Source organism: Micropterus dolomieu, linkage group LG01 (assembly GCF_021292245.1).
Source record: "Micropterus dolomieu isolate WLL.071019.BEF.003 ecotype Adirondacks linkage group LG01, ASM2129224v1, whole genome shotgun sequence".
Classification (NCBI taxonomy): Eukaryota; Metazoa; Chordata; class Actinopteri; order Centrarchiformes; family Centrarchidae; genus Micropterus; species Micropterus dolomieu.
In genome coordinates, this window is record NC_060150.1 from 6,942,991 (window position 1) to 6,955,724 (window position 12,734).

At 42.1% G+C, this 12,734-nt stretch overlaps 1 protein-coding gene across 5 annotated transcripts in view; it reads left to right on the forward strand.

Moving 5' to 3' along the window:
• Positions 1-12,734, forward strand: part of nbeal1 (neurobeachin-like 1) — a 45,790-nt gene that overhangs the window by 16,753 nt on the left and 16,303 nt on the right. For 3 of the 5 annotated variants that reach the window (XM_046054507.1, XM_046054520.1, XM_046054514.1), the window contains exons 10-24: positions 210-316; positions 2,125-2,211; positions 4,615-4,698; positions 5,078-5,176; positions 5,361-5,932; positions 6,021-6,153; positions 6,399-6,518; positions 6,839-7,148; positions 7,409-7,494; positions 7,785-7,874; positions 7,990-8,167; positions 8,267-8,400; positions 9,613-9,772; positions 11,289-11,391; positions 11,485-11,644. In XM_046054507.1, coding sequence (XP_045910463.1) covers positions 210-316; positions 2,125-2,211; positions 4,615-4,698; positions 5,078-5,176; positions 5,361-5,932; positions 6,021-6,153; positions 6,399-6,518; positions 6,839-7,148; positions 7,409-7,494; positions 7,785-7,874; positions 7,990-8,167; positions 8,267-8,400; positions 9,613-9,772; positions 11,289-11,391; positions 11,485-11,644 — 2,423 coding nt within the window. The remainder of the gene's footprint in view (positions 1-209; positions 317-2,124; positions 2,212-4,614; positions 4,699-5,077; positions 5,177-5,360; positions 5,933-6,020; positions 6,154-6,398; positions 6,519-6,838; positions 7,149-7,408; positions 7,495-7,784; positions 7,875-7,989; positions 8,168-8,266; positions 8,401-9,612; positions 9,773-11,288; positions 11,392-11,484; positions 11,645-12,734) is intronic. The other 2 variants (XM_046054526.1, XM_046054533.1) reach the window with 1 other exon arrangement.

Here is a 12,734-nt window from a genome sequence, read left to right on the forward strand (position 1 = left end):
TAGGGTCTAAATTGGCAATAAAAGCATCCAACAACACATAATATTATTATTTTGAGGTCTCCTGTTTTGTTGATTTCATGATTTTGCATTCAGGGAAGCCAAACTAATTACTTAACTTATCCCACCTTTTTTATTTCTGTTTGTGTTTTTCTTTGTTTCTGTCTGTGTCTCTCTTTCTCTCCATCTTTGTCTCTCCTACTGTTTCTCAGACACTATCAGGGACATGTTCCTGTGTTCAGACAGGCCAGTTCTACAAGCAATCTTCCTCAATAGCAACTGTTTTGAGCACCTAACACGACTGCTGCAGAACAGCAAGGTAACAATACCGATTTTTCTATCTACATTTAACCTAAAAAGTGTGAGAGGCTTGATCTGGTGTTTGATGATTCTGAGGTTGGTTTCTTGCTGGGTAAAATTGAATATTATTCCTAATTTATTACAGTAGTTGCACTTAATCATTTCGTGTATCTATTACTACGAGATCCTAAGCCTGTAGTTGTAATCTCATATGAGTAGAACATCTCCATAAATATAATATTTGCCCCACTGCAGTCTCTATTTATATAGAGGTTTATTATATATTTTAAGACATTATTAGTTCTAAAACATAGTTTTTATTCTTTGATACAATGACTCACTGTGTAGTAGTGTAGTACAGCTTGCTGTTTGTTTGCAGTTGTGTTTTATTCTGTAAAACAGGAGAAAAATAACAATTTTTGATGAAAGGTATATAGAAGGTTGTTCTATTTTAGATAAACTCTCCTCTGGTGGAAAAAGTACTGAGATCCTTTGCTTGCTTCTGAAATCAGTTGTAGTGAGGTCAAAAAATAAGGTAGCATTTAATGGAAACCCTCAAGTAAATGACCAGTACCTCAAAAGTGTATTTGTACTGTACTTGAGTAAATGTTACTTTCTAATACTGAAACTCTCCAAGATCATTTTACATGTTTGTAATTTAGAGTTGGGGATTGGTTATTTACCTCTGTCTGTTTCTGTAGTTCTGGGACTGTATTCACAAAGGATCATTTAGGACTCCTCCTAAATGGCACAAAAAAAGCCAGCTAAGAGTTTCCTTTAAGAGCTTCTCACAAAGAGCCACTTTTAGTAAGGAACATGGAGAACTCCCAAGCTAAGAGGAAGAGGCAGGTTTGACCCTGTTGCAATGGATGACCTCATGTTTTTTGAATGAACTGTGTGTCTACAATGATTGGTTTACAGGTGACCAGTCAGGAAATTATGAACACACATAAAATATTTTGATGTCGTACATGAATAAAACAAAATAATTTACTTGAAGAACAAATGAGCCATTTTAGTGTTGAAATGACAAAACACAGGGTTTTGCCTGTAGGTTCTTCTAAAATGATGTGTCACAGAAAATATCTTGAATCCTGTTCGTCAAGTCGATAAAATTAAATTGTATTCGTTTCATAAATCCAAAATGCCTCCTTTCTTAAGAGCTGGTTAATCAAATTACCCCCTCTTGGATGATGTTCAACTCTTTCAAGTAGTCGACCCATGTTTTTTCTTTTTCTTCTTGTAGTGCCCAGCAGTGGCATAATCCATGTTTCCATTTCTAATGGTAGCCTTATGCTCAGCAACTCTCATTTTAAGATTGCGTTTTGTTTGGCCCACATTCATTAATCCACACGGACATATCAGTATATAAATGCCACGTGTAAAGAGACAATTAATGAATTACTTTATGTTGTATTTCTTTGTTTGAATCATTTGTCCTCCTCTAGACCTTTGCTTCAAGAGAGGCAGAAATATCAGAGATATCATTTTCACATTTATTATTTTAAGGAACCTACGCAAACTATGACATAAAATAATTAATTATCTCTCTAGACGTGTCATTCATATGTTATAAGTTTCAGTGTCAGAAGGAGCATTTTGCCCACCTTGCATGTTTACCTCCCCACAGCAAGGCTGGATCACCAACACCCCTCCACACAATGACCCCTGCTGAGGGTCATGGCTTTTAACCTCTCACCCTCTCCTCCACTTACAACATCTTTCCTCCCCTTCACCATCCTCTGATGCTCCCTTGTCTTCATTTTCTCTTTTTTTAATCAACCTCCCCACATGCTATGTTGACATGTTGCCTGTTGTGTGTGTCAGCTGGTTAATGCTAGGTGCACGGCGGCAGACAAGGACCAGAAAGATATAACCAACAACAGGTTACTGACAGGAGAGAGGGACACTCAGGTACCGCCGAGAAAGACCCACCTCTCCATACCCGACCCCCATAACATTCACCTACCTGCCCTTACCCTCACCTGCTGCCAAGTCCCACCACCCTCACCCAACCAGAGCCACGTGGCCTCTCCACAGCAAGACTCTTTCACTGCTTTGTCCCAGATAATAATTTGTAATTGGATCATGTCTTAACAGAAAACTCACTGAGTCATTGGACTGTCCAACTGTTGGCAGGCAGTACACTATAATTCGTGTGTGCATTAATTATTTAATACATTCTTACAGTTGTACCAGCCTGTTTTGAGATCTGTCTGTTAAATATGAAGCTACATGCAGGAGTCAGATAGCTTAGCTCAGCACAAAGACTGGAAGCAGAGGGAAACAGCTAGCCTGGCTCTGTCCAAATGTAAGAGAAGCTACCTACCAGTGCTATATCTTGGCTGGGGGCAGTGACATCAAGACTTAAGGAAGTCACTGAGCCTGGCCAAGAAATCTAGTTCAAACTCTTCTGTCTAACTCTGCTTAAATTTGCAGATGTATTTAGATTTACGTTAGACCAACGGCCAAATTTTGGATCCGTGTATGACGATTATTTATAATAAAGTTTGAGGGCAATGCAAATTACGGGAGGGCACTGGGAGATGGCCTTGAAATACGAGAGAAACCCAGGAAAAACAGAAGAATTGGCAGGTATGCTCCATTCTCTATGCTAAGCCAAGCAAACGGCTGCTGCCTGTAGCTTAATATATAATGAGCAGATATGAGAGTGGTATCGATCTTCTCCTCTAACTCTTCTCCAGAAAGCGAATAGGCAGTTTCCCAAAATGTCAAACTATTCCTTCAACAAAATCAGATCATGATGCTATAAACCCCACCCATCTGGTCCGTGGTTGGAAGGTTATAACAAGTTTAGCTAGTCCTATCACATAGAGATTTCTCAAGCATGTACTTGAACTTAGAAAAACAATAAAAGACGGTCTGAGGCCTGAATGGTGTAATGTCAACCATCAGTCAGATCTCTTTCACTGAATCATCTCGTGCACAGAAAGGGCACTTGTTCCCCTCAGATTATACCAGCTTTCATTCACTCTTTGTACTTTTTCTACTCACAGAGCCACCTTTTATAGGGTATAATCCCTCCATTGATCTGGATAATGTGAATACAGGTGGACAAACTAGTGCAAAGACACACATCACTGTGCCTCTGTTGTTTTGCAGCTGTAACCTGATGCGAGGGCAGATGCTGCAGCCTGCTTGGTTTTTAGACATCAAGCTTTTGTTTCCGCGCTCACCTGTAGGACTCTAGGGTAGAGCTTAGTAGGTAAACGCAGTGTTTTAGGTCCTTTACAGCAGAGAGATTTAAAAGTTATTAGATTTAAAAATTTCAAATGTGCTAAATGGCCGGTTCGCATTGCAACTATGCCGTCTTGCTGTGGAGTGACCGCTTTTCCTCTTTCGCGGCTATGTCATTATATTTATTTTATTGCCATTTTCAGTTTCCTCACGCCTCCTCGGCCCTCCTCCCAATCCCCTCCCCTCCACATTGTCCTGGTTTTCTGCGGTATACTATGGGTTCCACTGGAATGCTATCACATTGGCTTGGTGTGTGTTCTCACAGAGTTCAGTGGTTTGATGTGATCTGGACTCGGTGACGATGATCTAAGTGTTTGATTTTTGCCACAGTCCCTCTCCAGCTGGTCCAAGACACTCTGTAGGATCAATCAGTCTACAGCTGCATGTTTTATCCTAATGGAATAACAGGTTCAGTGACCCAGAACCTGTTGGACATGAGCAGGACAGAGCTGGATGGAGATTTGTTTGTTTTGTTTTCCTGGTTTGGCTTGCGTTTTATGGGTTGCATGCATTTTGTGAATGTGTATCTGTGTGTGTGTGAGGAAAAAGAGTGAAGTACTTCATTGTGGCTGTCTGTGTGTGGAGGTGACCAAGCCCTTGAGAGCTTCCTGCTCCAGTCAGATCATCATGCTGTTAAAAGGATTGTCTTGTTCTTTACCTGGAGCAGAAAGACACCACTTTCCTTATCTGCACTTTAACATCTGCAGTACAAGCTTTGATGCCAGCGCCTACTGCAGCGACCTAACCATCATCAATGATTTTTCAAACACACTAATTGAATCAAGCTGCTAGGCCTCTAATTAAGTCTCCCTTTTTATTCCTCCAAGAGTGTTGCATGTTGTATTTTAGTGCCTTCAATAAGTTGATCATTTTAGCATTGCAAACCTTCTATATTCTGGCTTTTAATTGTATGCATGCTTGTCACCTTATAAAAATCTGTGAAGTTCATCTTAAATAAGACAGGATTTAACTGTCCAATCATCTGTTATTACATACTCAGCCCACTAAAAGAATAAGTGAGTAGCTTTAATGCGACTGACAAGTCTGATTTTCCTTCAGGTGTTTCAAGGGCGACTAGATTCCCTCGCTGTAGCAACCATCAAAGCCCTGACAACAGTGATGCACAAATCACCAGCTGCAAAGGTAACGAGGACACAAATACATGCATTTAATAACAGGCAATATTTGTTGTTTGGGTTGCAAAATTCCAGCACTATTAAAGGTTGAAACTTGAAAAAAAAAAAAAAATGAAGGGGAAAAGAATAATTAAACCTCCTCAATTAGCATGCTCAATCACATGATAACACCTAGGTAGCACAAATTAGGCGAAGGTGTTAGAGATATAAAATCATAAATCTGTTAAAAGCTACAGATTGTGAACTGTAATCTATTACACAGTTTAGTGCTGTGACAGCAAATGTACAGTCACCATTGCTTGCAAATGTAGACTTAAGAACAGCGAGAAGAGCATTTTCTGCTGACCTCACTGTCTGTATTTTAATTGTTTTCCGCTGCCCTGCAGGAGGTGTTCAAGGAGAGGATTGGTTACAATCACCTGTATGAAGTGCTCACCTCACTCGGCCAGCCGTCACGAAACCTTCTCAAAGAGCTGATGAACATGGTGAGAGAAAGATTCCATGTTTCTTGTCCATCTATTCAACCCCCTGTACGCATGTTTGCCTTTTTGTTTGTTTGTTTGAATGATTTCAATCGACTGCTCTTTAATCCACTGTCTGTATCTGTGTGTATTCTGTGTCCTCAATCTTTGTTGGTGTTTATGTTTAATTCTCTGTCTATGTGTGTAGGCGGTGGAGGGGGAGCACACCTCAGTGGGGCTCCTCGGCATCAGTAACGTGGAGCCCTTGCTGCTGCTGGTCCAGTGGCTTCCAGAGCTGGACTCTTCGGAACGGCAGCTTTTTACGGCCGACTGGCTCCGCCGCCTCAGCTGCCTCAACCGCCAGACCCGCGCCACCTGCGTCAATGCAGCCATGGTCATGCGAGCGCTGGCTGCCCTGGAGGACCACCAACGGCTACACCGAGCTTGTGCTGAGAGCCTATTGGGGCTGTTGGGCTCACTGGGCTCACAGTCCTTGAGCGCCAGGGAACTCTTGGGACTCCTGCGCCTCCTCAGGCCTCCAGAGTCCACTCAAGCACACCCTTATGTAGGTCCTGCCCTGAGAGCCCTCCTGACCATGGTACGGAAGCAGGGCCTGGAAAGTGCCATGCAGTACTTTGACCTGTCCCCCAGCATGGCTGGCATTGTAGTTCCGACAGTGCAGCGCTGGTCAGGCTCTGCCTTCAGCTTTCTCGCCTGGTTGTCACTAGATCAGGACCAGCTGGGCCCACCCAGCAAGGACAAGAGGAAGCAGCTCTACAGGTGAGAGGAAAACAGATGAGATAGACAGTGAAAGAACTGATGAGAGAGAGACTTGCTAAACTGTTGTCCTATAATTTACCCCGCACAGCTTTTTTACCCCAGGAGGTACGGGGTTTGAGGCCTTCATCAGCTCAGCTGGTGTGCTGGTGGTGGCTGTATGCACGAAGAAGGAGTATGTCACAGTCATGCTGCCCGACTACTGCTTCTGTGACTCTCTGTGGGTGAGTCAGATCAGTTGTTCACAAAAAATTACAGAAAGGGCCGTGCCACTAAAATATGGAAGTGTAGACAGAAAAAAGCAGCTTAAACATAGAACACAGTTGCCCAGAACATTGTGAATAAAGGTCTGGCAACACTGATGGCACCCTAGATTTAGAAGATTACAGCTTTTTAGGCTAATGTAGACTGATTACAGAGAGCAACACTTTTTAAAGGGATTAAATTTTGTCTGAACTTCTGTTTACAGCACAGCATCGGTGTGGTGCATGTACCAGGAAAGAGGCCATTTGGACAGAGTCTCGTGTACATCTATGTGGATGGACAGCAGAAGCTGTCTGCACCCCTTAAGTATCCCACCATGACAGAGGTGAGACCTGCAATTGTTTGGAAATTCACCAACTTGATTGTGTGTGTTTTCATTCACTTAATCTGCCAGTGCTTCAAGTGACAGTGAAACTTCTGCTTAATTTAGCAAGGCTGTGCTTTTAACACTCCCTGTACAACAGCTGTGAGGCTTTAGCAGGCGTTGCAGTAAGCAGCTGTCATAAATCTAAACCTATCTGAACTGGTAACCTGCAGTTTGCTGTTTCTAATGTATTTATATGTTTATTAGATATATTTTATGCTCATCATGCGTGTTTTTCTTTGTTCACTCCCCAATCTTAATATGTTGTCCTCCACCAACAGCCATTCATCTCTTGTTGCATCGGCTCAGCTGGCCACCGGACCACCACTCCCCCGCCCTCTCAGATTCCAGATCCTCCCTTCTCCTCCGCCACCACACCCACCACTCGCTCCTCGCTGGGCGGCATCCTGTCGCCGCAGACCTGGGGGGGGCTGCTGGGTGGGAAGTCTGAGTCTGTGACTAAGCTCATCTCTGCAGGGACCCAGGACAGCGAGTGGGGAAGCCCCACCTCCTTGCAGGGCCAGCTGGGGAGCGTCATGGTCTTCCATGAACCCCTGCAGCCCAACCACATAAAAGCCATCTTTAGTGCTGGTAAGTAGAGGGAGATGGGGTGAGAGGAGGAAGAAGAAGGAGGAGATTTAGAAAAGAAAGTATAGTGGCATGAAGGAAGCATAGGGTTTGTTAGAACAGTGTGAGCAATGAATATAAATAAGACCAGCATTAAAGATGAAAAATTCACATGACTATTCATATGACTGTATTAAAACAGACTCCAGACCAGAGATTGAGTAAAAGTAAGCTAAAAACAATGTTTTTGTTCTGTCCTAAATTCTCACTCTCGCTCTACGCAGGTCCAAACTGCATCTCTCCATTCAAAGCCCAGGAATCAGAACTCGGCGATCTCTCAACCAAATTGCTGCTGCACTACTCACCCAAGGTGATTGGACCACTGCGGCTACAGCCATTCCATCTTAAAGCCTTAACAGCAGCCACATACAGCGTGGAGTGCAGTGGATGTGATTCTGGTTGTCGTATCCATTCGTTTAAGACAGTTTTTCCTTTGTCGGAATGAGGAAATTTAATGTTGTCATACATTAATTTTCCTCTCCCTTAATGAGTGCAAATGAAGGCTTGATTCTGTCAAGATAAAATTGGGTTTTTACACAGTCTTATTTATTTGAAGGAAATCCACAGACTGTTAACTAAACATGTTATTTTTTTCAACAGGCGTGTAGGAACCCCATCTGTCTAGATCTGTCTCCAAACATGCTGCATGGACGCCTGACTGGAAATAAAGTTGTCAACTGGGATATCAAGGTGGGAGGAGGATCCAGCTCATACTGTCATGTAACTGGATCATGCTCAGAGGAATATTACATCTTGAGTTGCATGGATGTATATTGTGTTTGAATATGTGTTGTTTGTGCGGCAGGATATGATCAACTGTGTGGGTGGCGTGTCAGTGCTCTTCCCTATACTGGAGCAGTTGGCCCTGGTGACCCCTGATCAGCAGGCAAGTGATCCTGAAGCAGGGTCGGATTTCATTACCCCTGATGTGACCACGCCGGCCGATGGAGATTGGGTCATTCTCCCATCCAACAGGGCTTCAGGTCTGTTCTGCGACAACCTACAACCTGTTCGTCTTTGCTCTTGGTTTGATTGTGAATCTTGGGGCACATATAGAAACAAAAGTGTTTGAATTGTTTCAGAGGCACGCCTGGAGAAGAATCTGGTGGCCACCTTCCTGCTGGTGCTGAAGCATTTCCTGCAGAGACACCCGATCAACCAGGAGAACCTGCTCCACTCGCATGGCGTCGGTACACTGGGAGCCCTGTTGCAGAAGGTCTCAATTAAATTGTTTTTGCATACTAACTAATATTAAAAGGGCGTCAGGATGGAATTTTAGACCCTATGCAGGCTCCTCAAACTCTAGTCTAGTGTAGTTTGTTTACTTCTCTCACACACAAAACAACACATTTGTTAAAAGACATAATTTGCATGTTTGCAGTTATTACCATACTTCCATCACTTCCCTCTGTTAAATATGTCTGAGGAGAACGGTTATCTTGTATCATATAATATAATGTTAGAAACTGCTTTGAGTTTTTCTTTGGAGTAGACCAGTTTGAAATAAAAACATGAAATTTTTTTAAATTCACGCTTGAGGACCAAAAGAGTCACCAGAAACACAAATCCCATCCCTCTCCCCAATTTGTGGCCTTAAAACAAAGCAAGTTACCTAATTATCTGGGGTCTCATGCTAATACAAATCCTGCAGGAGTCACGCTAAATGTCAGCTCGGCGTTATTGTTTTTCGGCGTACGACCACAGATGTGTGGTTTCCATCTTCCTGCAGTTAAATGAAAAGAAGACCGTAATGTTTTAAAAGCATTATCTGGTCTTTCCTATTGAGTGCATTTCACAAAATGCATTAACAAGGTCTTTGCGTACTATTAGTCCATGCAAAAAGGACATAAGCCTCTTGTTTTACTCCCTGTTTAAACTGGATTAGTGGTTCTGTAGAGGACTCACATATAGCTTCTATTAAATAGCTCATACAGTGTCAAACTCAAATGGTGTGAAAAGTAAGTCACGTCAGATAGCGTTTGTCTCTGTCTGTTTCTGCTCATTTTTACCTCTGCTTTCTTCTCTGGTTCAAGTACCTCCAGTTTTTATTTGTTTATCAGTGGGGAGGGGGTGTATAGACCTCTGAATCAGCATTTACACCATGGGAAAATAAGTCTCCACAGAGACTCCGATAAAAGAAAATGTCTTAGATGCGCCACACCCTGTAAATGGTGTCCAAATAAACCAGTAATGTGTTTCCCACTTCCAACATGTCTCTAATCTGTTTTGTGGAGGAGAGTTGTGGTCAGGGATCGCTTTATACTGGTTAACTTTGTCGTTGTCTTGGGTTATGGGACTGTAGATAAAACGTTTATGAACATCACATGCATTTTTCAATTATCTCCCTCTTTCTGTGGTTCACCGTTTTCTGTGTGCTCTAGTAAATGTGCATATAATTATAACTTATTGTATGTATGTTTTGTTTTAGCTGCCAGCAGGTCACGTGGATGTCAGTGTGCTGGTTGCTACGCAGCTGCTGATAGAGCAGGTGACATATGAGAAGAACCAGGCTCTGCTGCAGCAGCTTCACACACATCTGCTGTTCAACTTCAACATCTGGAACAAAGGAGACTTCCCTCTGCGCATAGGTTTGATCTGTATACATGTGTTTGTGAGTGTGAGAGGGTGTGTAGTCATATTTTCATTAAGTGTTCTTCTAGAAACATGGAAATTAGGTAATTGTGTTACTAAATAGGAACAAGTTGACAACAATACAGGAGTCATTAAGAATAGAGCAAATGAGCTGTTGTACTGTGTGTGTGTGAAAAGAATCAACAATTAGAACAGATGAATATGTAAAGTAAAATAGAAATGCTCTGCGCTCAGCAAAGTAGGCCGCTACTTAACCTCAAGGAAAACCACAACTTGTCAAACGAGATATAAGGTGTTAATTAGTGAGCCTACGCTGGGGACACACAGGAGGCTGAAGCACTTCTGCCTGCTTCCTTTCAGCCTCCATGTTAACCAGTTGGGCTGTTCAGACAGGACGCGTCGCAGCCAGCTCCCGATCTGTAGCCAGCTCCCGATCTGCAGCCATAGTTTTTTTCTTTGTTTTTTTTCCCCCGCACAGCACAAGGGAATTGGGCAAAAGAAACACACTGATAACGATACAAATGATAACAATGATCTGATTCTGAATGTGTGTACCATGCTAACCCTTTTGATTTCTCTGTGCTTCTACCAGCTGTTCTCCTGGAGTTTCAATTCGCCCGATTTCTGTTTTTAAATTATGTATTTTTCCACATATTTATACAGTCTATAGTCTAAACAGAGTGACAGAGAGGAGCCCCTCCTCGCTCCTTTTAACTTCATTGTTGCAGAATCTAGGAACACATACAAATCTTATAAATTCATTAGGTTATTATCAAGATGAGCTCTATGTGTGATTAGAAAAGAGCAAAGGAGGATTGTTGAACGGCACGTGGTGCTTCTGATGTGAACTGCAGGGAATCTGCTTGTGTGAGAATTGACGCTTTGCTGTGCTTCCCTCTCCTGTGTCCCTGCGGTGTCCGGTGTTGTCCGATTTTTTTTTTTGATTATCTTTGGACAGGGACAGGCTAGCTGTTTATGCTAAGCTAACCAGCTTCGTATTTAACAGACAGATGTAAGAGTGGTATCGCTTTTCTTATCTAACACTCTGCAAGAAAGCAAATCAGCATATTTCCCAAAATGTTGAACTTATCCATCAAAACAGACGGCATGCAGATGAGTGTAATTTATTTAGAAACAAAGTTTATATTGGAATTGTGAGGTAAAGATTACATGTTAGTGAAAGAATACAGATGAAAATATTTTATCCAAGTATCATGACATGTTCGTGCTGGTTGCTTTAGCTTTTTCTTGACTGATGAAGGACCGTGAGAGTGATGCAGTCAATTAATTTTTTAATTCTCTGTACATTTACCCTGCGTTTTCTATGCATCTGTTGTTGTTGTTGTTGTTGTTGTTGTTGTTGTTATTATTAGTCTATTTATAAATCTCAACCCCTAGTTGTTGGCTGCACTGTTGCTGCAGTTTGTGTGTGAAACACAGGAAAAAGAGTGTGTCCCTGACTGAGACGGTTACCAGTTCTAAGTTGTGCTCACTTGTTTTCTTCTAATGAAGGTCATATCCAGTACATGTCAACTGTCATAAAAGATAACCGGAAGCAGTTCAGAAAAAAATATGGAGTTCAATTCCTCTTGGACACTATACGCCTTTATTACGGGTGAGATTCCATATCCCTAAGTTCATTCCTTATACTTCGAGTTTCACATACAGTTCACTAAACATCATTGTCATCTGCTCTGTACTGCTTTAGGAAGAACAGCAACAAAGAGAGCGACCTGAGTGAGGACGATATTCGTACCATCCGGGCGTCTCTCTACGGCCTCGTTAAGTACTACATTAGCAAGGGAATGTCACAGGACGAGATGCACAGCATCCTGGGATACATTGCTGCCATTGGAGACGAGGACCAGGTGAGGGGGGTCGGGTCAAATATTATGGTGTGCACAAGTTCTTTAAATAAACTGGTTTTGTGAGTGTGAGAGGCGTCACAGAGCCAGCAGAAAGAAAATGGTGACCTTAAAACTTATTAGTATCACATGCACTGGAATGGCACTAAACTTCACTTTGAGGTGTGTCAGGCCAACATTTAAGACATTTGGAGTAGGTCAAGTTATTCATAGTGTATGCGTGGCAGATGACCCACATTGTGAAACTGGTTAATGCCAACCACTCTTGCTATTTGAGGATTTCATTGTGAAATAAGATGACCTTTTAACTGCAGGATTTTCTGTTTTCCTACGAGACTAACTGCAGTGATGCCTGCGCAGGAAGCTGTCGGCTCATATCCCGCCTGGTAGCCTGTTTTTTCCAGCCCCCCTCTCTCTCTCACTCTCTCTGCATTATTTTTTAACATTTCCTTGCTCTAAGCAATATCCATCAGCGGCTGCTGGCTGAAACAAACCACTTAATATCTTTTCCTCTACGACTTCAAAGCTCCAACTGTTTTCGCAGGACATGGTATCTGTCACCTATTTCATGAAATCCACTTCCTCCTCTTGTCACACCTCCTCCCCACTTCTCTTCCTTTTTTAGTCCCGTCTTGGTTTTCATTTTGTCTGTCACTTTGCATATCCTCTTACACCACAGTACTATAAGTGGAAGCTTACATCACCATCTATGAACATATGGTCAATATTATCTTATGATCCTCCTCCCCTGCTCAGCATCTGCCATCTCTCTGATACTATTTATCTATTCATTAAGCCAGAGTAAGTCTTCAAACACTTAATGAATTATGTTAAAAATATGAAAGAATCACTTTACCAAAGCATAATCTTCAGTTAAACATTGTCTAGGTGTAAACATTGCAATAGAAGCACTTAGTTTTACTCTGTGAGACAATAGATTTCAGATTTATTTTGCCCGCTTCCATTGTTTTTATATTTTAAATTAACCAAAACTCTTAATCACAGTGATATGACTTGCATGATTTAGCTGTTTTGCTTCTCAAAAGAATGTAGAAATCTGTCAAAACAAGCAACCATGGCTAAGTAAAAGTAA